The sequence below is a fragment of the Muscardinus avellanarius genome (assembly GCF_963383645.1).
Source record: "Muscardinus avellanarius genome assembly, chromosome: 4".
NCBI lineage: Eukaryota > Metazoa > Chordata > Mammalia > Rodentia > Gliridae > Muscardinus > Muscardinus avellanarius.
This window is the reverse complement of record NC_137789.1, coordinates 161,565,983-161,578,379: the sequence shown is the minus strand read 5'-3', so window position 1 is coordinate 161,578,379 and position 12,397 is coordinate 161,565,983. Positions and strand designations below refer to the sequence as shown.

Sequence of the window (12,397 nt, the reverse complement as noted above, 5' to 3'; positions counted from 1 at the left end):
CCGTCTCTGGGGCTAAGCCGAGGTGAGGGCCACTGCATTAGCACACCCTGGTGCAAAGGTGATGGTCCCCGGCTTCCTCACAAACGGGGCCACTGTCTCCAAGAGGCCTGCAGGCTCAGGCGCCTTGCAACGCAGTCCTGGGTCACCAGGTGCATGTGGACTTTGCCCAAGACCTCACAGTGAGTGCTAAAGGGGCGCGCGCCCCTGGCCCAGCGGCAGGAAGCGCCAGGATCTCCGCACGGTCTTCTGAGTGTAAAGCTAGGCCCTGTGTCCTCGTCCAGCCTCCTCTGTCCCTGCACTCGGTGAGGGACCCCCCTCGGGGGCTGTGTGACGGTTATGCTGGTGCACTTGAGTGCGCAGCTACAGGGCTGGGAAGGAGCCTGCAATAGGGCTGGGTGAAGCTGCCACCCTGACGTGCTAGCACACCAGCTGTGTGACCCAAGGGTCTTCTGTGGACTCGGGTCTCCAGCTGTGAAGCAAAGGGCACCCAAGGTGACTCTCAGGCCCAGATGGGGCTGGTTCCTAGGGCTGGACTCCAGAGCAGCTCATGCTCACAACCATCTCTGCTGCGGTCAGAGGAGACACCGGGTCTGGGGAGGGCGGGCATAGCCAGGGCAGCCCCTGTGGGTGCCCTTCCTTCTCTTCTCATTGCCCCCAGAGGATGGGCCACAAGGAGAGGAGGGGTTCTATCAACACATGGTCCTGCAGAGAGGGCAACAAGTGTGAGATAATGCAGGAAGGGTGGGTGGGTGGATGATGGATGATGGACGGACACAGAATGCATGAGTGATGGGGGATGGATGGACAGAAAGATGGCGGATAGATTATGGATGGATAGGTGGATGGTGGGCAGTTGGGTGGAGTTGGAGGGAGGGATGGTAGTGGGTGGGTGAATGTATGTATGTACAGTAGATGGATGGATGGATGGATGGATGGATGGACGGACGGACGGACGGATGGTGGAATGAAGGGGTATAGTTACTTTGCCCACATAGTAACTAATATGATTTTGAGGAATTTGATTCAGAAATTAGCACTCTGCCTCAGAGAGACTTGGGATTATCTATGGACTCTACTTCTCAAAGAAGAGGAGACTCCTACAGTCTTGGGGTATCTAAGAGCAGCATCCTCTGGCCACACCGAGCACAGCAGAGCTGAGGGACTGGAGAGATCCCAGAAGCTGAGAACATGGGACTGGAGACGGCTGTGCAGAGCAGAGGCCTGTGTGTGTAGAACAACGGGTCATGAGCTCCCCGGGCAGGCTCTGAGCCTTGGGAAGGAGGGTGTTTGGGCAGCCTGGGCTTCGGGGACTGCAGTGAGCTCTGGGGCCCTGGAGAGTGGGGGCCAGGCTGGGGGTGCGGGAGGGAGCATGCACGGCCAGGAGAGCGACATACACTTACGGCGTTGTCCCCCAGGATGTCCAGCTTCTTCATCAGCTCCGTGACCAGGATGTCCTAAGGGGCACAGAGAGCGAGGCCATGAGCGGCGTGGGGCGGCCGGCGGTGGGCTGCGAGGTGGGGCGGGCTTACCGTCACGCCTTCGGCCTCACAGTACACCTGCAGGGGGCTCTTCCCATCCACGAAGGGCGTGTGGTGGAAGTTGATGGCAGGCGACTTCCTCTCTCTCTCCTAGACAGAGAGTAGACAGCTGGGCATGGTAGCCATCTCTCCCTATATCTGCCCTTTGAGGAGGGCTGTGCTGGGGCTCAGGGACCAGACTGAGGCCCCCCAATGAAAATACAGGCATGTAGGACCTGAATCCGTCCAGCGCTGGCGGGGCACCACAGAGCCACTGTTCAGCCTTCATGAGCCCCAGGGGCTGCCCGAGCTCAGGGGCGGGGCCTGGGCCTGACAGAGTGAGTTAGGATCATCAGCTGGAACTGCCGCGCCACCTCACAGGCAGGACCACGAGCAGGAGCCCGGGGGGCCAGGGGATGGCCAGCATGACTGCACAGCCCCTGCCCCAGCGGCAGCGGGGGTACTCTGGGAGAGTCCCCCGGCTTCATGAACGCTGAGTCTGTTTGGCCCGCTGGGCTGAACATGGAGCCTGGGGCAGTGTGAGGAGCCAGTGGGGAGATACCTGCCTGGGCCTCTTCCCCACACAGTGATGAGCTGCCCACGCCCAGCCCGACCATCCCCATGGAGTCCTGGCTCCCTCCTCCCTCTGCAGGTTGTGGCAAGGGCCTGGGCCAGCAATGCCAGGCACAGGGGTGCAGTGGGTGCCTGGTTACTGCATGGCACCCTCTTGCTCCACCCAGGGCAAGAAGTAAACGTCGGCCTTGCTGAACACTGAGGCCTGGCCTGTCCTGCCGCTCAACACCCTGACGGCCACAGGGTCACCGGAGGACACTGCCAGGCCAACGAGGCCACGCAGGTCTAGAGCAGATGCTGGCCTTCACGTTGGTTTTGCTCCGCTTATATTTTTATTTTTGTGATACCAGGGATTATACCCAGGGCTGTTCTTCCTTTAAGCTACACCCCCAGCCTTGCTTTATTTTTTTCTTTTGAAACAGAGGCTAAGTTACTGAGACCAGCCTTGAACCTGGATCCCCAAGCACTGGGACTATGGGTGTGTGCCAGCATACCCTGCTTCCGGCCTTTAGTTTTGCTTTCCCTTCATAAGGCTGAGTTCCACGCGGCCCCCAGGCTGCACTCCCTCTGGTTGCTGGTGTCCTTCCTAGGAGATGCACGGTTCCCAACAGCCCTCCCTGGGCTCCAGCCGAAGGCTCCCAAGAGGCCCCAGGCGGAAGCCCCGCCAGCCCCAGCCGCCCGCCCGCAACCTACCTCCAGCTCCAGGATCCTAAACTCCAGCAGCTCGTTCTGGTCTCGGGCATCCTGCACCTCGTGCTTCAGCCGGGCCTCCTCCGTCTCCATTTGTTTTATCTGTCAGACAGAAGGTGTATGAGGTGGGAAGGGGGCCGGTGTCCTCTCACTAGAGGGCTCAGGAGGTCAGCTTCCTGGTTCTCTGGGTGGACACTGGCTGTCCAGATGTCTACCATGGACAGGTGGCTGTATTCTTCCCCCAGAACTGAACTAGGACTGAGAGTCCCTGACACTGAGGAGATGAATGAACAGACCCAGTTGGTCGCTGGATCCTTCTGCTGTTACGCTTTACAGCTGGCCGTGGTGAAGTGCAGACAGGGCCAGGAATGTGGCCCTGAGTCCATCACAGCCAGAAAAACACGGATTTCCAGTGTGCACATGAGCACTTGTGTGCACACACACAAGTGTGTGTGAGTGTACAATATCTTACATGCATGTGTGAGCACTTGTGTGCACACAACTGCACTTGTACACACAAGTGCATCCATGTGTGCAAGTGTATAAGGTTTGGCGTGTGCAGATGTGCACCTGTGTGCACATAAGTATAAGGATGTGTGTGAGTGTGCAAAAGTTTATGTGTGTACATGAGCATTTGGGCTTGCATGTGCTCAGTGTGTGTGCATTTCAATGCACATGAACACTTGCACATGACATGACTGCGTGTGTACTTCACAGGTGCATGGCCAGGCCTCCTAAGCCAGCGTTCAGGCCTCCCGACCTGTCTGGACCAGCTGTGACCCCTTCTCTCCTCTCATTCCACCCCACCTGCTCCAACATTTCTGGGGTCGACTCCCCACTTAGGAGCATCCTGAGCCGCCAGATCTAACCTAACCAACTACACAGTTCATGGCCTCGGTGCTGGGAGCTCCTCTTTAGCCCAGCCCTGGGCTGAACGAAGGGAGGGGGAGGTGTGGAAAGCAGATTGAAGTCCCACCTCTCTTCATCCATGCGTGCCTGGGTGGGGTGAAGTGGCCCCGACAGGAGCCATGGCACACTAAGCCTAGCTTGGCTGTATGCCACATTTTCTGACCCATTTTAATCAGATAAAACATTCTAACCACAGCAGCCCAGCCAGGGAGGGGAGGAGGTGGCAGCTCCGCGGAGCCTCTCGCGGTCCAGAGGCCACGAGAGCCCACAACTGGCCCCTGCCGGGCGCCACCCTGGTAAGTTAAAAGCAAAATCAGTCAGAGACAAAAACCCAGGCTCGGCTGTGGACTCTCCAGGGGGTTCCCCGAGGGACCCTTCGGCTTCCTGATGGATTTTTTTAGACATAGCATTCCCTGACCCAAAGCAGCTTCCAACTGGGAGATGCGATAGGTTCTCAAGGGCAGCTCTTCCTCAAGGGGCTCTAAACATCCCGCCCGCAGACCTGTCCACACAGCAGGACACAGCTGAGATGTGGGGCAGACGCAGCTCTGCGGGCCCAGGAGGCCAGGCCCGGCTCCCTCCATCACTGAGGCAGTGGGACAAGCCAGCCCAGGGCTCCAGCCAGAGGATGAGCCACAGAAGATCCCGGAACCTCCACCTGCGCCTACCACCAGCCCTGCGGGGCCACCGTGCACCCGCGGGCACAGGGAGTCCTGCCAGACTCCCATGGGGCCACCGTACCTTTTCCACGAGCTCCTGATTCCTTCGATACAGCGCTTGCTTGTCTTCAATCCACTTCATGTCCTTGAGGGTGGAATTGAGACAGACACGTGAGTACACTACAGGACACTGTGAAGCCACTGTCAGCTCCCAAAGGGCGGGACAGAGGCCGTCAGCCTCCCACTCCCGACGTGGCCCCTGATGACAGGTAGTTATGGTGTGCAGGGCATGGAGATCTGTGAATCTGCCTGTTTTTGAGGACCTGATAGCAGGTGGAGGCAGCCTTGCGTCAGGAGGACATCCTGAAGGCGCCCCACACCACCACACGGACAGCACCCAGGCCAGGCATCCACGGCACAGGAGCGGTGCGGATATCACAGGTCTGGGGGATTCCAGCACAGGGCCAGTGAGGACGGGGCCAGGCAGGATGGAGGGAATGGGGCGCTCAGGGCCAGTCCTGTGCACCTCACAGTCAGGCCAGGCCGGGGACCGGGCTTTGCACTCCGTCGAGGATGTGCATGGGTGCGTCCTCAGCTGCCTGGGGACGTCTAGCAAGCTTGCCACCCTTCTACCTGGACACTCGTGTCCGCCACTGCCAAAGTGGTCAGGGGGAGATCTGGTCTCCCAGACTTGGGCCTTCTTGTACACCTCATCCCCAAGACATCCCAGGGAGGTGTGAACAAGCCTGGAGGGACTGCTCTGCAGAGGGGGTGACCTTGCTCTCCTGGCATGGTGGCAGTGTTTGGGACATGGCCCTCAACATTAGACAGTGCCTCAGAGATGTCCCCCAGGACATCGGGCCACCAGCTGATCTTGGAGGGCTGCACAGATAGAATTGGAGGGTCATGGCCGCAGGCCTGTGCATGATAGTCTGGGGGTGCAGGTCAGTGCTGGGTGTCAGGTAGAGACAGGGGCTACAACACTTGATCCTGGGATGCTGGCAAAATGGCCTGGCTGTCGCCCCGTCCACCCGGCAGTTAAGCTGTCCACACCACCACAGGCCAGCACTGGAGCTGGAGGCCAGGAAAGCACAGCACCCCCATCCTCGGCCTTCCTGTCTGGGTGCAGCAAATCAGAGGGAGCTGCTCAGGCCCTGAGGCCCCAGGATGGGCGCCCCCGTGGGACTTGAAGAACCAGAGGTGGAGGTCAAGACAGGAAAGGGGTAAAGCTCTGGGTAAAGCGAGCAGCCGGCACGGTGGGCCACCTTACCCCACCGGGAGCCCCACTGCAGGAGTGCCTGGTCCTGCCTCACAGGGCTTTTCCCGCTTTGGTCTGCTGTGGTTGCCTTGGGCCTGAAATGCTAGCACTACTTCGGAGCACCAGTGAGCCCCGGCCAAGCCGCAGAGAGGCCCTGGCGCTCCGTCAGGCGGAGCCACCTCGTCCAAGTGTATGCTGCCAAGCGGGCCAAAGCTGCTGTGTTCAGCGTGCACCCAATAATGCCCACCTCTGCACGCACCCAGGTCCCACCGCCCTCTGTGCTGGTTTGGATTTGGACTGCCCCTTAGCCTCACGGAAGCAAAGCAGCAAAGCTGGGGTCCGGGCTTGGTTGCTAAGGAGGGGTTCCTTGGGGTGTGGCCTTGGGTTTATATAGTTCTTCCCTCTCTCTCCCTCCCTCCCTCCCTCTCTCCCTCTCTCTCCCTCTCTCCCTCTCTCTCTCCCTCCCTCCCCCTATCTCTCCCTCCCTCTCTCCCTCCCTCCCTCCCTCCCTCCCTCTCTCTCCCTCTCTCCCTCTCTCTCTCTCCCTCCTGGCTTCTGTGATGTGGGAGCAGAGCTCTGCACTCTCTCTCTCTCTCTCCTGCTCCTCTGCTCATGCCCTGAGCTCCGCAGACATCACCCAAACACTGAGCAAATAAATCTTCCTTCCTCTAAGCTGTGTGGCCGGTCATTTTGGATGGTATCAGGGAGAATGTTGGCTGAGACGCTCCTGACAGGGACACGTGGCAGCCGCTGGGAACTGGAGGTAAGACCGCGAGATGGCGGCTCACCTGCCCCTGCTCGGCCAGCGCCTTCTCCAGGTCCTCCACCCGTGTCTGCGCCCTCTGCATTTCTGCCTGCAGCTGCTCACGGGTCTGTAGGGCGGGAGGAAAGATACATCAAATTTTCTCTAACAGCCAGGACAGATGGACACGCTCTCAGGGATGCAGGCCTCAGAGAACTTTGCCTCGGCTCTGCCTATGGGAGAGGGGACCTCTCCTCTTAGGAAGGGAGTTTTCCAAGACAGGAAAGATTTTGAGACTCGTGAAGCGAGTGGGCACATTAGGGCCCAGCAGAGACCTGTGGGCCGGTGCTGAGAGCTGCGCATCCAGCCCTTGCTTACGAGGGCGGGGCTGGAGGGAGGTGGCTGGGGACACGTGCTCTGGTGCTCTCGGTCCTGCTGGTGGCACAGGACACGTGCAGGGCTGAGTGAATCTGCTGGAGCCCCCAGTAATGGCCAGGGCCCTCCGCTGGCCCCAGGCTCACTGCCTCCTCTGCACCTTGTGTGCCTATTTCCCGGAGCCTGTGCCTGGTTTGGAGAGAGCCCTCCTGTCCCCACATCAGCTCTGCGTCCATGACATCCCTCCCAGGTGCCACCTGGGCTTCCAGCCAGGTTCAGGCTGCTCTCCCTGGTTTAATTTGCTCTTATGGTCCAAACGGTTGGCATTTTAGCCCAGAGGCTGCCCCGACATCTCTGGGTGCTGTTTCCGGATCGAGCGCTTGGGACAGCGGGACACAGAGGTCGTAGTGGTCCCTCTGGCTCCTAGCCTCAGCCTCAGGATAATTTGGAGAGAGACAGTGTCTGGCATTTTCCCCTGTCCAAGGATTGCAAAAAGATAAGTCTAAAAAGGCAAAGAAGGAGTCCCTGTTTATGAGGATAAATATCCTTCCCACTTCCATCTCTACTTTTCAAGCAGTGGGGGTAACTGCCCCCTTAGACAGGGTGGCTCACCTACAAGAGCAGTGGGAGGAGCAGAGCAGGTGGGGCTTTTTTTTGGTTTTCATGACAGGTGTGCTCAGAAACTCCCAGAAACCAGGAGGGGACACCCCACCAGAGCAGCAGGGCAGCCCAGCACTCCCCGGGGGCTGGGGGAACAGGCAGTCTGGGTACTGTCACTGCACTAGGCTGGGGGCACAGGCAGGCTGGGTACTGTCACTGCACTGGGTTGGGGGCACAGGCAGGCTGGGTACGGTCACTGCACTGGGCTGGGGGGCTCAGGCAGGCTGGGTACGGTCACTGCCCTGCGCTGGGGGGCATAGGCAGGCTGGGTACTGTCACTGCTCTGGGCTGGGGTGCACAGGCAGGCTGGGTCCTGTCACTGCCCTGGGCTTGGGAGCACAGGAAGGCTGGGTACTGTCACTGCCCTGGGTTGGGGGGCAAGGGCAGGCTGGGTACTGTCACTGCCCTGTGTTGGGGGCACAGGCAGGCTGGGTACTGTCACTGCCCTGTGCTGGGGGCTCAGGCGGCTGGGTACTGTCACTGCACTAGGTTGGGGGCTCAGGCAAGCTGGGTACTGTCACTGCCCTGGGCTTGGGGACACAGGCAGGCTGGATACTGTCACTGCCCTGGGCTGGGGGGCACAGGCAGGCTGGGTCCTGTCACTGCCCTCTCTCACGTGGGTCCTCACCCATCCCTATGTTACAGGGTCACTGGATGACACCTCTTGTCTTGCAGGGGGGTTAGAGGCAGCAGGACTGACTGGAGCCCCAGACCCATCGCTGCCTGCTCAGGAGACCCCCTCACCTCCCAGGAAGGGGCCTGTGTCCCTGCATGGTATTCCTGCCACGATTCTTACAGCAGCTTCCCCTGGGAAGCAGAGGTTTGATTTGAGGCAACTAGCAGGACCTCTTTCCGGCATCCCTCCCCTAGCCACCCGGTGCTGGCACTGCCCCTGGAGGCCAGCAGAGGGTGCCCACCAGCCCACCAGCCAGCTTTTCCTGGAAGCCGCAGACTGGTCCTGGGCATGTCTGGGGAAGTGGGTAGGAGGGATGCTCTGCTGGGCAGGCCTGTCTGGCCAGGTGCATGATAAAGGAAGGCATGGTACGTGAGCTCAAGACTTGTCAGATGAATGAATATCCTTAGCAAGTCCAAAAGCTGAGCTACAAGGCTGCCCAGATATCTCTGCCTGCCAGCGACGGGCGCTCCCTAAGGGTGGAGAGTAGCACGGGCCCGTGTGCACTGGCCACGGCCCCTGGCAGGGAGGAGTGCGGCTCCTCAAAGAACCTCGCCCACACCATGCTGGCACTGCTCTGGCAGACCCCGGCCCCCACACGCCCAGCCTGGGACCACCCAGCAGCCATGGGCTCTGCCACACATGCTGTTAATTAATGGCCTTGGTGGCCGCACCCAGACCAGAAGAAATTTGGGGAAGAAGGAGCTTTGGGCCAGTGTGGTGCTCCTGCCAAGGCCGCCAGGCAAGCGGGAAGGAGCTGGGCGCGCACCCGAACGCGGTGGAATAGAAGTCACTTAGACCTTAACTTCTCGCTCTGCGTCCTGCGTCCCTCCGACCTGCTCCTGCAGCAAGGCATAGGCTCGCTGCAGCGCCTGGTATTCCATGGTCAGCTGCCGGAACCTCAGCTCCGTCTCCTCCTTGGCCATGCCCTGGAGAGGCACGGGGTGGGGGGTGCAGAGATAAGGTTAGCCCCAGCCTGTGTCAGCAGACCCACCCAAACGCTGGGCTCCACTCGCCTCAAAGAGCTTCAGTGAGGGGTCTCCCTAGCAGCGGGAAAGAAGAGACCTGTACAGTGTCAGGGAAGGGGAGACTACCTGGGGACCCGACACTGTTTGGAGGAGGGCTTCCCAGGAGGCCACCGCTCGTGGGTTGGCAGCCAGGACCTCTTACTCGCCGGCCAGGCTGCCCTGGCCCAGCAGACTCTCCAGTAGTGTCCAGGCCTCCACAAGACCCTGCTCTGGGGTCATGGAAAGCCATTGCACTTTGTGGAAGGCCACAGACCCCAGGCTGCACGCCTCTCAGCCTGTCCACGCGGGCACACTCCTGCAGAGTTGCCCTCAAGACGTGCTCCCCGGCTACGTGAACGCGAAGGCAGGGGCAGGTGGTTCTACTGCGGTCTGGGAGGGGTCCCAGTGGACCCCAGCTTGGGCCGTGTCCAGGCGCGAGGGGTGCAGAAGCCTGCTCTGGCCACGCTTCCCCCGCCCTGTCTCTCCGAGGTCTGCAATATCTCAGATTTGTGAACCAGGATCTGCCAGGAAAGGCCCCATTCATGGCCTGCCACAGGGCCTGGCCAAGGCTGTGGACCGCTGCTACCTGGCCACAGTCACAGGCCCAGGCCTGCCAGGCTGATCCCCCAGCGCCATGCCCTGGATCCGGGCTGGAGCCAAGACAGCTGCTGGAATTGAGGGTGGCTGTCATTCTGGCAGGGACTGACAGACGGAAACTGATAGCTGCTTCTATTAGAAAATGTCCTATTATTAGAAAATGGCCCTGGTGTTCCCTTGGCGGGATGGGCTCCCTGCTGGGAAGCTCTGTAAGAGCAAGAGTCTCCATAGCTCCAGCAGGGCCCAGCTCAGCACTGGAGCGAGGCAGGATCGGAGCAGCCCTCAGAACCAGCCAGCCAGCAGCGCACCGCTGTGCTCACCGTGCGAGCAGGCACCAGCCCCCCACCTGGCCTCCTGCCCCACCCTGCCTCAATGTCCCCCGAGGGCAGGCGAGTCCAGGGGCTGCTGTAGGAGACAGTTACCTCCTCCAAGTCATCATCTGGAGTGCAGGGTGTTTGGTCTGTCCTGTCAGTTTGATAAGAGACGGAAGAGCCATCAGATTCCAGGGACGCCTCCTCGTCGTACCCAAAGAAGGTCTCCACCACGACCGGCTGCTGATCAGAGCCAATGTGTCAGTGTGCACCCAGCCTCTCCCGCCGCCTGGGGCCGGGATGCCCACCCGCCAAGCCGCCACCCCACAGCACAGCCCCCAGGGAGATGCTGGCCCATGGTGGCCTGGGTGTGAGTGGGCCCTCTCTGTCCTTCTGGGACCAGCTGCCGAGGGGGGTTGGGGAAATGGCCTGCAGTCCTATGGACAGCAGTTCCTGGGTTCGCCCCTACCACGCTGCTGCCAGGCCCGACAGCAAACACCTGCCTGCCCTGAGTGCAAGTGTGGCCACCTTCCCGGGCAGGCACTTCCATTGTATTTTAAAAGTACCAATCCTTTACAGATTGGAATAAGGACAAAAAGAAAAAAAGCCTGGCGCAGTGGTGCACGCCTATAACCCCAGTACTTGAGAGACAGAGACAGGAAGATCGCAGGTTCAAGTACACCCTCAGCGAGAAGTGAGGCTCTCATCAAGCTCTGGAGACCTCGCTTCAAAATAAAAAGAAAATACGGCTGGGGGTGTATCTTGGAGGAAGACTTCCCTTGAGTACAATCCCTAGTACCCCCAAAAAACACTAGGCCCTCCCTGGCTACTTGGAGAAAATCCCCACCTTTGGGGACACCCCAAACTCTTCCTACTCTCTGTCTTCAAAAAACCTTAGGTTTCCTTGTTGAGAATTTAGAAATTTACAAAACTCAGAAGCTGACCATCTTCTCTGAGTCATACCCAGGGACCCGTCCATCCTCAGCCGAGCCTAGAAATCAGTAACGGCCACATGGCCTCTGGGTCTTTCTGCTGGGTCCTCTGCCAGAACCTTCCAGGAAAGCCCCTTCCTGGGCCCCAGAACTGCCAGCTGCCCTGCGGACCGGTCGTGTTGCTGGTCCCTCCAGGGACAGCACAGCCCAGCCTCTGGCCAAGCAGGGCTGGGGCTGTCCTTTCCCCCTTGGCCAGCCTCCCCTCCGAGCACTGTCCACACTTGCCACGCTCCGAGAAAGGCCCTCCCTCAGCTCCCACGCTTCCCCGGGCTCTCCCCTGAAACCACCAGAGAATGGGAAAACTTAACAAGGCCCCTCTTATTTTTATTGCCCCTCGAGCCCCTCATCTGCTCCCCTGCTGATTATCCAGATTCAACCACAAAAGTAGCCAACCTCCTGTTGCTCCACGGCCAGCAGTGGCCTGGCCTCCGCTGGCTGTCCTCCCTGCCCCCCCCACACTCCCCGCTCCTGGATCCTCCTGCCCCCCACATCTCTGCTGAAACCTGTGGCCGCTTCATGTTCCAGCTCGTGGCTGGCCCGTGACCACTGGAGCTGGACTCCTGCCCCGCCTTCAGGCCTCACTGTGGGGACACACCACAGCTGGGTGGCCTCGGGTGGCCCCCAACAGCCTGAAGCACAGACCAGAAAGGGCGGCAGCCTCCTGCCTCCTGGGCCTCCTTGGGCCCGCCAAGCCTGCTGGGTGGCAGAGGAATACCTAAGAGCCCACGAAGGCAACAGAGTGCTTACAAACCACACCGTGCTCACATGCATAGCACAAAAAGCTAAACACAAGTTGGGTCCTTTTTGAATTTCTCCAAAGGATCACTTGATAAAAATCATAGTTTTATCAAAAAAGATTTACTCTAGAGAAATCCCCCAGGTCTTCGAGTTTCCTTGGGGTGGGGTCGGCCATGTGGGCCCAAGGCGCAGCTGCTGCCACCTGACAAGCTGTGGGGACAGGACGAGCCCTGGAGCAGTGTGGCCCAGCAAGGACTCAGGAGCAGAGAGAGGGTGGCAGGCCTTGTCCTCGGAGCTGTGTCCCCGGGCTGTGGGGTACAAACTCTTGCAAACAGCAAGAGGGCACCAGTGTCCCCTAGCTGCCTGCACCTCCTAGCTGCCCGCACCTCCTCTGATAGTGCTGGCAGTTACTATGAATGTGCATTTTCCCAGCAGCGTCCACCGGTGAACTCTGGACCCGAGCCTTGTGCCTGGACCACGAGACACCAGCTGACCTTGTGAACTGGCCAAACTGTGACCTCTGGATCCAGATTCCCAGCTTCTGCCAAGCTGTGACACCACAGCTGCTTTCTCAAACCATCCGGGACTGGCCACTCCTAAGTCCTTTCATAGAGCCTGGCCTAAAGCTGGGCGTGGTGGCACGTGCTTGTTATTCCAGTACTTGGGAGGCTGAGACAGGAGGATTCCAAGTTTCAG

The 12,397-nt window shown here is 59.7% G+C and overlaps 1 protein-coding gene across 13 annotated transcripts in view; it reads right to left on the bottom strand.

The window, feature by feature from the left end:
* The window catches only part of JAKMIP3 (Janus kinase and microtubule interacting protein 3), a gene marked incomplete at both ends in the record, with an annotated part of 53,168 nt that overhangs the window by 7,204 nt on the left and 33,567 nt on the right, over positions 1-12,397 (bottom strand). For 5 of the 13 annotated variants that reach the window (XM_080693926.1, XM_080693930.1, XM_080693932.1 and 2 more), the window contains 7 exons: positions 1,401-1,454; positions 1,530-1,628; positions 2,784-2,882; positions 4,431-4,493; positions 6,395-6,478; positions 8,857-8,985; positions 10,083-10,211. In XM_080693926.1, coding sequence (XP_080550052.1) covers positions 1,401-1,454; positions 1,530-1,628; positions 2,784-2,882; positions 4,431-4,493; positions 6,395-6,478; positions 8,857-8,985; positions 10,083-10,211 — 657 coding nt within the window. Of the gene's footprint in view, positions 1-1,394; positions 1,455-1,529; positions 1,629-2,783; positions 2,883-4,430; positions 4,494-6,394; positions 6,479-8,856; positions 8,986-10,082; positions 10,212-12,397 lie in introns of all 13 variants that reach the window. The other 8 variants (XM_080693921.1, XM_080693927.1, XM_080693931.1 and 5 more) reach the window with 4 other exon arrangements.